At 40.6% G+C, this 15,332-nt stretch overlaps 1 protein-coding gene across 1 annotated transcript in view; it reads left to right on the top strand.

Annotated features, from left to right (window-relative positions):
- Nucleotides 1-15,332, top strand: part of ADGRL3 (adhesion G protein-coupled receptor L3) — a 2,126,115-nt gene that overhangs the window by 1,889,747 nt on the left and 221,036 nt on the right. Inside the window, exon 19 of the mRNA XM_029600930.1 lies at nt 10,806-10,872. Coding sequence (XP_029456790.1) covers nt 10,806-10,872 — 67 coding nt within the window. The remainder of the gene's footprint in view (nt 1-10,805; nt 10,873-15,332) is intronic.

Below are 15,332 nucleotides of genomic sequence, written 5' to 3'. Positions count from 1 at the left end.
AAATTCCTGCCGGCGCCATTTTCCGTACGGAAAACGATTCGCGGCAGGAGATCGCTCCCGGACCCCCGCTGGACCCCCAGGGACTTTTGGCCAGCTTGGGGGGGGGCCTCCTGACCCCCACAAGACTTGCCAAAAGTCCAGCGGGGGTCCGGAACGACCTCCTGCAGTCGAATCGTGTTGGTCTATGGCCACCGCCATTTTGCGCCGCCATTTTGCAAAATGGCGGTGCAGAATGGCGCCAGCTGAAGACAACACGATTCAATTGCAGGAGGCCGTTCTGGACCACCGCTGGACCCCCAGGTAATTTAAGGCATTTGGGGGGGGGGTTCGGGAGGGTGGGGGATTTAATTTCAAGGTTGGGGGTGGGTTTTAGGGTGTTTTAGTGTGCCGGTTTTCCTGCCCTCCCCCTTCCCCCGATTTACGATTTTTTGACGATAAATCGGGGGAATTGGTATTGTATCGTGGCCCTAACGATTTTTGACGATTTAAAATATATCGGATGATATTTTAAATCGTCAAAAAATGATTCACATCCCTACTATTTACCCATGTGATCCAATTCCAGCCAGTTCCTTGCGAGAAGTACACAGTGTTATCACTGACAATCATATCCTTATTTAATCTATTTCTCACAGAAGGAATTATATCATCCGGGTTAAAACAAGTTGTAATAAAGCTGATTAGAATCGACAACTGGGACAACATATCTAATTTGCCTTTTCTCTCAAAAGTACTTGTAAAAGCTGTGTTATCCCAGCTTGTGAATTATTTGGAAGTCCAAGTTATTTTTTTCCCAAATCAATTTAGATTTAGGAAACATCATTCAACTGAGACATTACTCCTCTCCTTAATGGACTCTGTCTTACAAGGGTTTGATTCTGATGAATCTTATTTTCTGGTGCTAAACTATTTAACAGCTGCCTTTGATACTGTGGACCATACTCTGTTATGCCATCAGCTGAGCAACATTGGGATTGAAGGCAGTGTCCTCAGATGGTTCTCCTCTTTCCTATCCAATTGGTTATTCCAAGTCAAATTGGGCAATCACATTTTTGATACTTTCCATATTGATACAGGTGTCCCTCAAGGTTCAGCCCTCTCGGCAACACTATTCAATATTTACATGCTCCCACTGTGTAAATTACTAGCAGATTTAGGAATTTCTTTCTTCTTGTATGCTGACATACAGTTTTACACACCATTCTCTAAATCATTTGAAAATACAGAATCAACATTATTGAACTATATGAAAGCAATACAGCAAGAACTCCCTCATCTTAAACTAACATTAATCCCTAAAAAGAGTGAAGTCATGTAGTTAAGGAGACATTCATCTACAGTTAAACCTGCGGCTCTAGATTTGGGTACTTTTCAGATTACTCCCACAAATCAAGTACAGAATTTAGGTATCTAACTAGATGAAAACTTTACTATGAAAAAGCACATCAATAAATTAATTAATGCAGGCCACACCAAGTTACATATATTGCATTGGTTGAAACCATTATTAACTTTCAAAGACTTCCGTTTTGTATTGCAAACTCTTATTTTCTCAAACCTAGACTACTATAATTCTCTATTACTTGGTCTTCCCACATGTCTCTTAAAACCTTTACAACTATTATAAAATGCCTCAGCTAGACTTTTATTAAGAACCAGGAAATTTGATCACATAACACCCTCGCCAACTTCACTACACTGACTGCCAATACAATACCGAATCTATTACAAAGTATTAGCATTAATATTCAGAATCATATACTCCAGTAATACTGGTATGATCAGCATAACATTACAACCATACACACCTCACCGAACACTAAGCTCTCAAAATCAAGGACTATTGATTGTTCCTACAATTCGGAGTACACATCTGACTCAAGTAAGAGATCATTTGTTTTCCATAGCAGGTCCAATGCTTTGGAATTCTCTACCTGAGATGTTACGTTTGGTACCAGATAGAAAGAGATTTAAATGTGAGCTAAAAACATGGCCATTCAAGAATGCATACATCCTAACAAATAAAAAACCAGAATACATAGATCTGCGATAGCAAGATAGTCAAGAGAAATTAATTGAAGCATGAGGAATAAAATAAATATAACAAGAGAATGTAAGAACCTCAATACAATGTAATAACTATTATGTGATATTTGTTAGATTATTTCCTGTACTACATGCATTAAGTCCTAGGTCTTTAGTAAGTGATTTAATATGTATTGGAACATTTCATTTAATATATGTTAATTCCTGTTTATGAATACTACCTAGGTAAACCATCATTATTTAAAGATTAACAATTATGAATGTTTCTTCTGTAAACAATTGTGATCTTTATATGGAATGACGGTATATAAAACGGTAGATTTTCAAACCCTGGCATGTGTAATTTCCGGGGTTTATGTGCGTGGCCAGGACTTACGCGCGCCGGGCCAATTTTCAAATGAGCCCGGCCACACGTGTAAACCCCGGATGCGAGTAGTCCTGGGGCTTTAAAATGGGGTGGTCCAGGTTGCCGGGGATTCGTGCGCCAGCAGGGTGCCAGTGTGCACAACTTGCTCTTGCTCCTTGGCAGGAGCAAAAGGTATGATAAAAAACAACTGGGATAGTTAAGATAGGGATGGGGGAGGGCAGGTTAGGGGAAGGGGAAGGTAGGGTAAGGTAGGGGGTTGGTAAGTTCCCTCCCAGTCCGCTCCTTAATTGGAGCGGATTGGGAGGGAACTGGGGAAGGACCCTATGTGTCGCCACGTGATTCTGCAGAATTAGAACCCCCCCCCCCTTGTGCGTGCCGAACCGGCATTTAATAATATGCATGTGCCAGCACGTGCATGTTATAAAATTGCATGTCCATGTACGCGCGCACGTAAGTTTTGAAAATGTACTCAAAATGTCAACATAAATAAATAAACTTTCTTCAATCTGAGTAATTGGGTTGGAATTGGGGGGAATGATGAGGTATTCATTGTAAAATTGACATCATTAAATAATTTTAGCCCTTTAAGTGATGAAAAGTAGTTGATTTGTACAATGCAGCTAGCAGAGACTGCAGTGTAATACCACCCTTCAAACCACAACCCACCTCTTGAAAACTCAACCCAATTTAGATTTTTTTTTGTTTTCAGTTCATTGTTTTCCACGAATTTCATTGATGGATTGTTTGATTAATTTTCATTCATGAGAAAAAAACCAATCTAACAATTTAAAAAACCCCCAAAAAACAGACAAATGAAAATGAGGCCTTCTGCCTGCCTGCCCAAAAAAATGCAGGGGCCAGGATTTCCCCCTAGCCCCACTTACTCGGTCTGATGGATATCCACCAGCTTCGGCCTAGGCTGAGAGTGCAGTTGGTCACCATGATCTCTGCCTACTCAAAGCCAATTCTTCTGCCTGATCCAGAGGCCAACTCCTGATGCCAAGGCCTCAGCCCGGACCCAGGCCTGATGCCATGACCAAGTCTGGAGGCTGGATCCCGACACCAGGGTCTAAGCAAAGTGTATGGCAATACTGTATACATTGCAATACATCAAAATGGCACATTCTGCAGGGGTGAATGTGCTGGAGTTAATTAACTCTGGTTCGACCCTAGCAGATGGCATCATTTGGCTTTCAAGTGCTGAAGAATGAAGAGGATTAAGAAGAGGCTCCAAGGCATGGGCTCTGAGGCCAGGGGCTGACTTCAGGACAAGGCCCAGGTATCTGGCCCTGGCCTCTGGGTCTGGGCCTTGGGCTAGGCCCCATTATTGGTAGCTGAGTCTCTGCATCGTGTCTAGGTCCAAGAATCAGGATCTGGCCTTCATCAGATACCCAATGTATAAGGTCAATTTTTGTTGTTGTTTACTTTTTGGGTGTCTCGGGCCGAGGCCCCAGAGTTGGCCTGTGCCTCCGCCAAGACTCCAGTGTCGCTCTCAGGCCTTGGCCATGGCCCCTGCTTTGGGCCTTGGCCTATGCCCTAGGCAAAGCCCCGGCTTTGGGCCAAAGTGCCAGTGTCATGTTTGGGCATTTGACGTGGCCCCTGCTTTGGGGCTTGGCTTATGCCCTTGGCGAGGTCCAGACTTCGGGCCTAGACATAAGCATGAATCATTTGTTTAAAATGAAATGATTGAATACGATTCGTTTCATTTGGGGGAGCACTGATTCTTTATGGGGCCCATGAATGAAACACATTTACCTTTTTTGTTGCATTTTGTAGTTTTGTTTTCAACAAATGCACATCCCTACTATCTTAGTGTGACTTGTTAACTGGTTAAGACGGGATGCAGAGAGTTATATTAAATGGTCAGCTTTCCAAATGGAAAAAGGTCAGTGGTGGAGATCCAGGATCTGTGCTATTTAACGTATTCATAAATAATCAGGAAAATTGAACAATAAATGATGTAATTAGATTTGAAGATGATGCAACATTATTCAAAGTTGTTAATACAACAGCGGATTGTGAGAAATTGCAGAAAGACCTTGCAAGACTGTGAGACTGGGCATGTAAATATAGTAACATAGTAAGTGATGGAAGTAAAGTCCATAAAGGTGCATTGAACAGCAATTTTATGTGCATTTACCCAAAGTAGATCATATCCTTACATGGAACCCAACCCACAATCCCATTATGTCCCCTTTATAGTTGCAACTTGCTGATTCGTGCCTTCCAGAAAGCACAAAGCAGCCATGTGGTTGCTGCCTTGGGCTGCAACTGTCACTCAATAATTGTTGCCCAGTGACTTCATTACTATTCTCTTGCTAGTAGGGATCCTCTGTATTATGCAATCTATAGATTCCTTTTCATTGTAAAAGCTTGTCTTCCTATGCATTAATACCTTTCAGGTATTTAAATGTCTCACCTCTCTTCTAGGGAATGCATATTAAGTTCCCTCAGACTCATCACACAGGGTTCCTGGTATAAACCCTGCACCATTTTGGTTGCCCTTCTTTGGACTGTCTCCAGGGTTTTTATATCCTTTCTGAGATACGGCTTCCAGAACTGAACACAGTACTCTAATTGAAGCCTCATCAATGACCTGTAAAGAGGCATTATTACCTCTCTTTTCCTATTGGTTATGCCTCTCACTGTGCTTTCAAGCATTCTCCTGGATCTGGCAACCACCTTATCACACTGTTTAACTATCTTGAGATCATCCAACACTATTATACCATGGTCTCTCTCCTGGTTGATGCACATCAGCTCTTCACCACATACTGCTCATGTTGATTTCTGTACCCTAAGTATATGACTCTGCACTTTTTGGAAATGAACTGAACTGCAAAGAATTAGACCAGTCCTCAAGCTTTCTTAAATCACTTTTTATTCTATCTACTCCTTCGTTCTGTTGCAGATGTTAGTGTCATCCACAAAAAAGCTAACTTTTCCCTCAAACTCCTTTGCGATATCACTAACAAAGACATTGCACAGACCTTGCCCTAGGACCTTGCCTCTGAGACACTCCACTTATCATCTTTCAATCCTCGGAATAAATTCCATTTTACCATTACCCTCTGTCTTCTATCACTTAACCAGGCTATTCAGTTTATTAATGATCCTCCTATGAAGGACAGTAACAAAAGCTTTGTTGAAATTCAAGTAAACCACATCCAGCACATGTCCTTGAGCTAATTCTCTAGTCAGCCAATCAAAGAAATCAATGAGACTTGTTTGACAGTAAAACCATACTTCCCCAGATCCTGTAATCCACTGACAGATGGAATTTAATGTGGACAAATACAGTGATATACATAGGGAAAAATAATCCCAACTGCAAGTACACAATGCTGGGTTCCAAATTAGGAATCACTACCCAGGAACAGAACCTCTGGTGTATGCCAAAACTGGCACATATGCTAGTATGCCCGAGCGGCGTGCGCTACACAGATTTTAAAAGGCGCCTTAGTATGCATGTATTTCCCAGTTCGTGCAAAAATAAGTTACAGGAAAGGGGCAGGGAGTGGTCTTTGGATGGTATGGGCATTCCGGGACTTTGACATGAGTGTGCTCGTAAGTATTTCCATGCACAAACACGCGCCGGGCTCCCCTGCCATGTAACTTTACTACTGCTATAGATGGCGTGTAAGTAGTAAATAAAAAAACTCTAGGCTAGTCAGTGGGATTTTAAGGGTTGGGGCTAAAAGGGGGAAAGGGAGGCTATTTAACTAGGAGCGTTAGGAAGTCCTATTCCTTACCTGGGCAAACTGGGAATGAACTGGGAAAATTGATAATTGCATCGGCGTGCATGTCTACTAAAATACCCCTACTTACCTGGTAGAGGCAGCATTTGCTCTCACATGAGCATGTCCATATAAAATTGTGCGTATATGTATGTGTATACAGCCTATTTTATGCCATGTGCGTACATACGTCTGTATGTTATAATAATATGGCTGCGTCCTTTGGCGTGCGCCCACGCGGGTGTTTCAGAGTTACCGTCTCTGAGTTCTTGTGGACAATATGTTGAAATTTTCAGCCTAGTGTGTGGTGGTGATCCAAAAAGCAAATAGAATGTTAGGGAATATTTGGAAACAAATGGAGAATTAAACAGAGAATATCATGACGCCTCTATTTCCATTCATGATGCAACCACACCTTGTGTGCTGTGTGCAGATCTGGTCGTACCATCTCAAAAAAAGACACAGCAGATTTAGAAGAGATACAGAAAAGGTCAAAAATGATAAAATGGATAGATCATGAAGAAAGATGAAACAGGTTAGCATTTGTCAACTTGGAACAAAAACGGCTAAGAGGAGATATGATAGAAGTTTATAAAATCATTAAAGGGATGGTACAGGTACATAGGGGATAATAATTCACCCTTTCAAATAATACTAAAATAGGGAACATTTCATTAAACTAACAACCAGCAGCTTTAAAACAAGTTGTAAAAAGTATTATTTCACTCAGTGCTCAATCAAGCCATGGAATGTTCTGTATGTGAAAAAAGTCCATTAACAATTATTAACCAGACAGATTTGGGAAAGCCACTGCTTTTCCCTGGAAGTGAGCAATAAAACATATGACTATTTCTTGGGATCCGCTGGGTACTTGCTGAGGTCTGTCCTGGGAAAGAGGGGAGGGAGGAGGAGAGAATTAGGGTCCACCTGGAGAAGGGTAACATGATAGAGTCTGTCCTGGAGTGGGGTAAAATAGGGGGAGAACTCTGGGGCCTTTCCCCTTGCTAATCCACAGGAGAATCAGGGAGGCCAGAACTCTAAAGTTCCCAGGTATGCTTCTGGGGTATCCAATTGCTTCTGGAGTTTCCAATTCAAGTTTCATTGGCACATTTCTGTTTCTAATTTTTGGTCCCTTATTCTGTATTTGGTGGGGATTGGATTTAGATTTTTTAATTTATGAATCGCCTAACACACATGGGACTAGGCGATGTACAATAAAAAAAAAAACAACATACATAATATAACAAAATATAACACATTAAAGATAAAAATCAGTTCAAATAAAACAGCAAGTAAAACAAGTAATCATTAGGGATGTGAATCATTTTTTGATGATTTAAAATATCGTTCGATATTTTTAAAATCGTCATTAATCGTTAAAGAGTGCGATACAATAGAAATTCCACCGATTTATCGTGAAAAAAATTGTTAATTGGGTTAGTGCACACTAACGGGAGTTAGGACACAACCTAAAAACCCACCCCGACCCTTTGAAACCGCTCCCTTAGCCTCCACCACCCTCCCGACCCCCCCCCCCCCCCCCCAAAAAAAAAAAAGTTTTAAAATTACCTGGTGGTCCAGTGGGCCCCGGGATCGATCTCCCGCTCTCAGGCCATCGGCTACCACTAATAAAAATGGCACCGATGGCCCTTTGCCCTTACCATGTGACAGGGTAACCGTACCATTGGCTGGCCCCTGTCACATGGTAGGAGCACTGGATGGCCGGCACCATTTTTAAAGATGGCGCCGTCCGTCCACTGATGGCCCGCACCATTTTTAAAGATGGCACCGGCCGTCCACTGGATGGCCCGCGCTATTTTTAAAGATGGCGCCGGGAAGGGGAAATATTTAATTTTGGTTTTCATTTTGTTTTTGGAGTACTTTTTCCCCACAAATTTTGTTTCAAGTAATATATTTATTCTATTTCTTTAGTTTAAAATAAAATGAAATAAACATTGATTAAAAAAAATAGAAAATAAACAGAAACAGAGCCTCCTAGGGCCTTCCATGACCCCTACCCATCCCTCTCACCCACAAAAATGCCGAGGCAGGATACTCCCCACTTACCCAATTTGGGGGAGATGCACAGATGAAGTCTAGGTCCCAGCTCAAGCTGGGGACCTTGCATGAGGCCTAGGGGGAGGTCGTGGTGTCCTATCACAGCCTACGCCTACTCAAAGGCATCAGTTGGCAAAGAAGAGCTAAAGAAAGAAGACACTGTAGTGGACTCTAAGGTCGAGGCTCCAGGCCTGGACCTGACCCTGGGCCAAGGTCCCAGCATCGAGACCCAGCCTCGGACCTGGGCCTAGGCCTGGGGTCAGCAACCAGCCTCTGGGCTGAGCTGTGACATCAGGCCTGGGCCTGGGCCCTGGCCTAGGGCGAGGCTCAGGTGTCAGGACCAGGTCAGGACGTAGTGTCACATTTGATAAGTATGGGGGGGTCACTGAGAAATTTCCTGGGCCTGGGCCTTTGCTCAGGTTTCGGCCTAAGCCCCAGCATTGGGCAGGGCCTAGGCTAAGATCCTAGCATTGTGCTCAGATGTAGGCCATGGCCCCTTTGTTGAGCGCGTCCTATGCCTAGATGAGGCCCAGGCTTTGGGCCTAGGCCTGTTCCAAAGTCACGCTTGGGTGTAGGTATAGGTCTGACCACTGACTTATTTTTTTAATGGATTTTTAAAATAAAATGAGATTCTGATGAAATTTTGTCAGAATTTAATTCATTCCATTTTGAATATGATCTGAAACAAAATAGAAAATTTTGTCTCATTGCCTATTTCATTTCTCCCCAACACCTATTTCTCATAAACTATACCATGTTTTTAACTGTGCATGGTATTTATGAAGCTTAATATAAACTCCTGTATTACCAAGCCAAGAATGCTGCAGGAAATCTGGGGTCAGGTCCTTTGATGACGGCTGAGTCAGCTCAGATATGTCACAGAGGTAATGTTCTTAATGCCTAGGCATCCCCTTGTTTTACACTGCTAGGACTGAAGTACTCAGCCTTGGGGGCAGCTTCTTTCTCATTCTCTAGTTCAGACTTTAACTGATGAATGTGTCCAGGGAACATGAAGGACCAGAGTTAGAAATGTATGAAATGGGAAATGCCCTTTCTTCGCACATGAAAATGAATCTCCCGTATTATGTTATAAGCCATTGGGATCATGTACCAGTAGTAGAAAAATCCATTTAAATGGGCATTTAAACTATCAGGTTGTACACTTAGAAAGAACAGTAAAGAATATTACCTTTTAAAGTGTCTAACAACTTAGTTTATTTCTCAGCACAAGTGTAGTGTCTGTCTTTGTTCCCTTTACAATATCTATAAAATTGAGTTAACAGTTTGATCAATATGCTTATTGCATGCTAGGATTTTAACAGAGCATTTGGGACGTTCTCCTTTTGAAATGTTTGACATGTTATGTGAATAGGCAATAATGAGGATATAGAGATACAGAGGAATTTCTGTAAAATAGCTACACAGCTAAAATGTATCCTTATCCTTGCTACACAGCTAAAATTTATCCTTAGTTGAGCAATAATTTTTGGTTTTATATTCCATCTAGAAAATGAATTGCATTCTGCTCCTAAATTAATATTGCAGTATAATTAAGTTCAGAAGAGGTAATTTTCAAAATGATTTACGCAAGAAAAACAACTTTTGAAAATTGCTACTTTTACATATGTAACTTCTTTGAAAATATACTCCATAAGATTGAATTTTCAAAAGATTTTGCACACGTAAATACACTTTACTTGTGTAAATGGGCTTTAGAAAACTGCTATTATATATGCTACTTTTAAGCATACAACTCCTTTGAAAATTCACTCCACATGAAGTAAAATGTGCACTTTTAGGATTTTATTTTGTTATCCATTATCCATTTTTTCTAGACAACTTTCAAATCACAAAAAATGCATTATTATTTTAAGCATCATATTCTAGGTTTTTTTGGAATTTATATTTTAGTGTCCTGTGACTAATTGCTTCAGCTCTATCTCTATATTGGGCTGAATGAATTAAGAAAAGGTTTTAACATTTTAAAGTGGGGGGGAACATTAAATGTAGACAAATTACTTGATTACTAATTCAGTTCAATGACATGAAGCAGTTTTGTTTGATACACAAGTTCATTTGCAATCATAGAGAACAGTTGTGGAAATAATGTGCTCTTCCAGTCTGAAATCTCAACGGTGAGGCCCAACCTAATTAAACTTCAATATGCTGATCCAGAATGTATTTCTTTTGTACCAGATTTACTCAGATCTCCTCAGCAGCAAAATATCACCCTACCTGACAGTTGACAGACTGGTTACGTGGCACTATAATGGGAGAGACAAAGATATCTCTAAGCTAGAAGATTTAATGGTTGCTCATGTGCCTTTTTAAGCTTTCTCTGACAGACTCTAAAGCCCTTAGCAACTAGGCCTAGGCTTCTTTCTTGCTTCCTTCAGAGGTAATTATCTTACTCTATCTATAGTGGTGTCAAGAACTGGGCATATAATTCAACATTTAAATGAAAATGCAGTATAATATCTCCTGTCTCCCAGTGGAATGTTTTGAGACTCTAATTCTTTTCTGTCACCGTCTTTGCTCTTGTTGCATGCCCTATATGTAGCCCTTGAATGCCAACTATCCCTTATGTTTTATTACAGATGTTGGCTCCGACCTGATACCTACTTTATTTGGAGCTTTATAGGACCAGCGACCTTGATAATCATGGTAAGAACTCCTAATCAACTACATTTAGTCTCTCAGGCCAAAACGTACAACTTTCATAGCACCCTTACTGTCGTTCTTTAATTTGCATAGATTAATCTGGGAAAGACATGTTCCCTACCTAACAGCAGCAATTAAACATTTTAAGTATGGGGGAAATAGAAATCACAGCAAAAGGAATTTGTAGCTGGTTTGGCAACCCTTCTGGCAGAAATATCAGAGGTTATCAGACATTTGAAAACCTCATGTCTTCACAGGCTGTGTTTTTTCTCCTTGGAGTGACAGCACATTTAAAGCAGCAGCATCTCTCCCTTTGGACAGTACTTTTTTCATACTTGTGCTCGATGCGTTTAGAAAGCCAGTTTCAGCTGCTATGAAATCTATTTAAAACTGATATAAAATCTGTTTTGTTTGAAAGTTCAGTGAAGCCTGTACTCTATAGAGATGTGCTTCGGGTAAAACTTTCATGTTGGGCTTCGTTTCAGGGCCTCCTCGCAGGAATTTCATTTTTCCTGTGGTTCAGGGTTTGTTTGTTTTTCGGGGGGGGGGGGGGGGGGGCCCAATTTTTGAGTTCGTGCGCACTATCGGGAGTTATCGCACACTAACTCAAAAATGAATTTTTTTCTGAAATTTGGGAAAAAATCAATCGTTTTTCGGTTCTCCCGAACCATTCCGAATGAGGCAATTTCGTTGACATTGCCTAATTTGGGAAAAATGATTGCACATCCCTAGTACCCTATGCAAATTAAAGTGTGTATGTTGGAGGGATGGGAGAGGGAGGATTGGAGGGGAAGGATAGAGTAGTAGTAATAAATAATATAGGAGTTAGCAACTAAGGCACATTTCTGCTTTGCTATGCATTTACATGAGCAGTATTTCCAAGCCAATCATTCTTTCTATATCAGCTATTTCATTTGTTGCATATAGTAGGGGCACACATTATCGGTCACCTCTACTCTTACAAGTACCATAAGAATTGTTTTTGAATATTAGAATAATAGGGCACCCTTGGTAAGCTGCACCAGATGGCACAGAACATGAGATACATTTTTCTGTTCATTAATGCATGTTCCTTTCTACAGCCAGTAAGCACCCTACTACTGTGCAGTCAGACCTGATTAATCCATAATTGACTAAGATGCTTGTGTGCATGCCCAGGATAATTTTCAAATAGTCCTCATAGAAGCAAAGTCTGCTTGTACATAGTATAAGCAAAGTCTACTTGTACATAGTATAAGCAGACTTTACAGAATATTTCCAAAGTGAACTTGAGTGCATAAGTTTGCTTTGAAAATACTCGGGTATAATTGGCCACTTACATCCACACATTAGCAAGTGAAAATTTCTGCCTCCTCTTCAGATGACATAACTTTTGTGTGTGTACACTTATGTGCAAGCTTTTTAAAATCATCGGTATGTGTGCAAGGGCTGACTCTGCCCCAAATCAGCCCCACCCCCGCCGGAACACCACTCTTCAGTGCATATAAAGGCATGCACAAAAGCAGATTATTTCAATACTTTGCATGCATTATACCCCAGTTCAATTATAGGGCTGTCCTTTGCATCCAGAAAACTGGATGTTATATGAGAAAATGGCTTTGAAAATTACCTCCTTAGGGGGCACTTTTCAAAAGGACTTTCCTAAGCATTTATCTTGATAAATTCCTTGGGCTGAGAATTGCCTTCCACGCAGTGTTCAAAAAGTACAAATGTAGGAAAAAGGGATGGAACTAGAGCGGAGGAGGTAACTCAGGCACAGGGATTTCATTTTTTCTGTAAGGCACGTGCCAAAGTCCTAGGTACTTTGGTTCCTAGGCCCCTGATGGCCCTGGATTTTCAAAATCTTAAAAAAAAAGCTTGCAGGTCCATGGCTATAAACTCCCCTTAGGGGGCTCATTTACTAAGCAGAATGGGAGAAAAGCCTTGGTAAATCAGGCCCTTAGTGTTTGTAAATTGCTATCTTAAACTTTTGCTGAAATCAAGTCTTCTAGAGGGCGATTTTCCAAGGATATTTTCAGGGGAGAAAACGTTTACCCATATAAAATTGACCATCTGAAAATTACTCACCTTTTATGCAAGCAAAAGTCTGCGTATAGTTCTGCAGCTCACAACTTTTACCCACATTATAATGGAGTCATTTCTGAGATTGGGGTGAGGTCGGCAGAACTCCACGTTATTTTAGATTTTTAAAAATCTGCATGTAAGTTTGAACTGAAAATTGGCAGAAAAACAGGTACAAATCTCTTTAGGCATGTTTTCCTTGGGCAATTTTCAAAGTAAAATGATCTCAACTGGTGCAAAGATTGCAGTTAAAAAGTAGCCCCAAATCCTGCAGTTATGAGGATAGAATGAAAATTGCATCATCCCCTCAACTTTAGGATGTTTAACAGGGATATGCGCAGACTATTTTGATTTACTTTGTTCATTTTGGTTTTCTTTTTTCATGGCATTTTCGTGGTATTCACTTTCAGGAAATAGCATGCATTATTTCCAAATAATACGGGCTAATTCACAAACATGAATCTTTGGGGGTATTTTCGGTGGGATAGGGCTTTTGTTTTTTGGTCAAACAAACCATGGTAAAAATATCCTCTTCGGTTTGGATTTCCCGTTCATTTTGAAACAAATGCACATCCCTAAAGTGTAGTATAGAGGGCAATCTTTCAAAGCAATGAATATGAGTACATACTGATTTACCCAGATATTTTAGCCTGTTTGAAAATTGCCCTCAGAATGACTAAAACATCTACATATACAAGTTGCTTTTGAGAGAGGAATTCCTGTGGCTATGTTTAGGGTGCGAAAGGAAAATATGCCATGTGCAGGACCTTCTCTAAAACATGCGTGCTAGTTTCCCTCTCTCAGCCTATACCCTATACTCAGGTATAAAGTACATGAGGGATTTTAAGGTGGGCATTTGCTGCATCTTTTCAGATGGAAAGCACCGATGTGCTTTCCCTTTCAAAATCTAGGTGATGTTTGCAAATTAAAGCCACCTGCACAGCTTGCTGCTGTGTCAGCCCTTGAAAGATGGGCCCTTTAGTTCTAATGTAAGCCTCTTTCATGTGCATTTGAAATGCATTCCCACTGAATTTCAAGCGCAGCATGCTTCAAGCCCATCTGAGGTAAAGTGATATGTAAAACTGAACTGCAAGGAAAGACTAAAGAGGTTAGGACTTTTCAGCTTGGAGAAGAGACGACTGAGGGGGGTTATGATAGAGGTGTTTAAAATCATGAGAGGTCTAGAACGGGTAGATGTGAATTGGTTATTTACTCTTTTGGATAGTAGAAAGACTAGGGGGCACTCCATGAAGTTAGCATGGGGCACATTTAAAACTAATCAGAGAAAGTTCTTTTTTACTCAACGCACAATTAAACTCTAGAATTTGTTGCCAGAGGATGTGGTTAGTGCAGTTAGGGTAGCTGTGTTTAAGAAAGGATTGGATAAGTTCTTGGAGAAGTCCATAACCTGCTATTAATTAAGTTGACTTAGAAAATAGCCACTGCTATTACTAGCAACGGTAACATGGAATAGACTTAGGTTTTGGGTACTTGCCAGGTTCTTATGGCCTGGATTGCCCACTGTTGGAAACAGGATGCTGGGCTTGATGGACCCTTGGTCTAACCCAGTATGGCATGTTCTTATGTTCTTAAAGTTTACTAGCTTATCAGAATAGGTCTAAACCTTTTTGATTTGAGTTAGATGTTGTTATTTATTTCTTAAAAGGAGTTGTTGCCTGCTGTCCTACCGGAGTACTCAGAGTAAAGTACAAGATTAGATGGATAATTTACATACATAAACGCATACAAGAAGTATGAAATAAACAAAGATAATGCATAGATGGGTGACTGTGTATGTGGTAGTGTTTAGACACACTGGACGACCATGAGCATCTTCTGATGGGACAGGCATAAAGATGTCAGGGAGGCTCTTTCATTTTCCTGTGATTTTTGTATTATTAATCATCCTGGATAGGGCCCTAGTTAAAAAAAAAAACCCATAAGTAATAATAGTACCTACTATCTCATAGTCCAGAGAATACTTTGTTTACAAATGCTTATGGAATCACCTAAATCTGAGAGCATACACACTATCATGATTTCAGCCCTTTTCTATATGACATATGCATAGGCAGAAACAGATTATTCATACTCCTGGTACAAGAAAACAAATACTTTGCATTGTAAATTAGCATATGTGAGAATGTGGCTGTGGTTTAACTGATACTTACCATCCTTGTTCTGGAAATGCAATTTCCCTCCTTTCAAGTAGTGAAATGAAGCAATGCACTAACACACAAAAATCATTGTAGGGAGAAAGGCCCTTTACAATTCCAGCGTTAAGTTACATGGTCAGGGTATCCAGTAACATAGCACAAGTGTTATGCTATATCTAAACTCTGGAAACAGATGGTGTTTCTTCCTAGCAGTTGCCGAAATGTGGCTTTCATAAGTCTCCTGTC

Source organism: Rhinatrema bivittatum, chromosome 1 (genome assembly GCF_901001135.1).
Source record: "Rhinatrema bivittatum chromosome 1, aRhiBiv1.1, whole genome shotgun sequence".
In the NCBI taxonomy this organism is placed as follows: domain Eukaryota; kingdom Metazoa; phylum Chordata; class Amphibia; order Gymnophiona; family Rhinatrematidae; genus Rhinatrema; species Rhinatrema bivittatum.
Note: the sequence above shows the minus strand (reverse complement) of the source record. Positions and strands in the feature narration are given on the sequence as shown.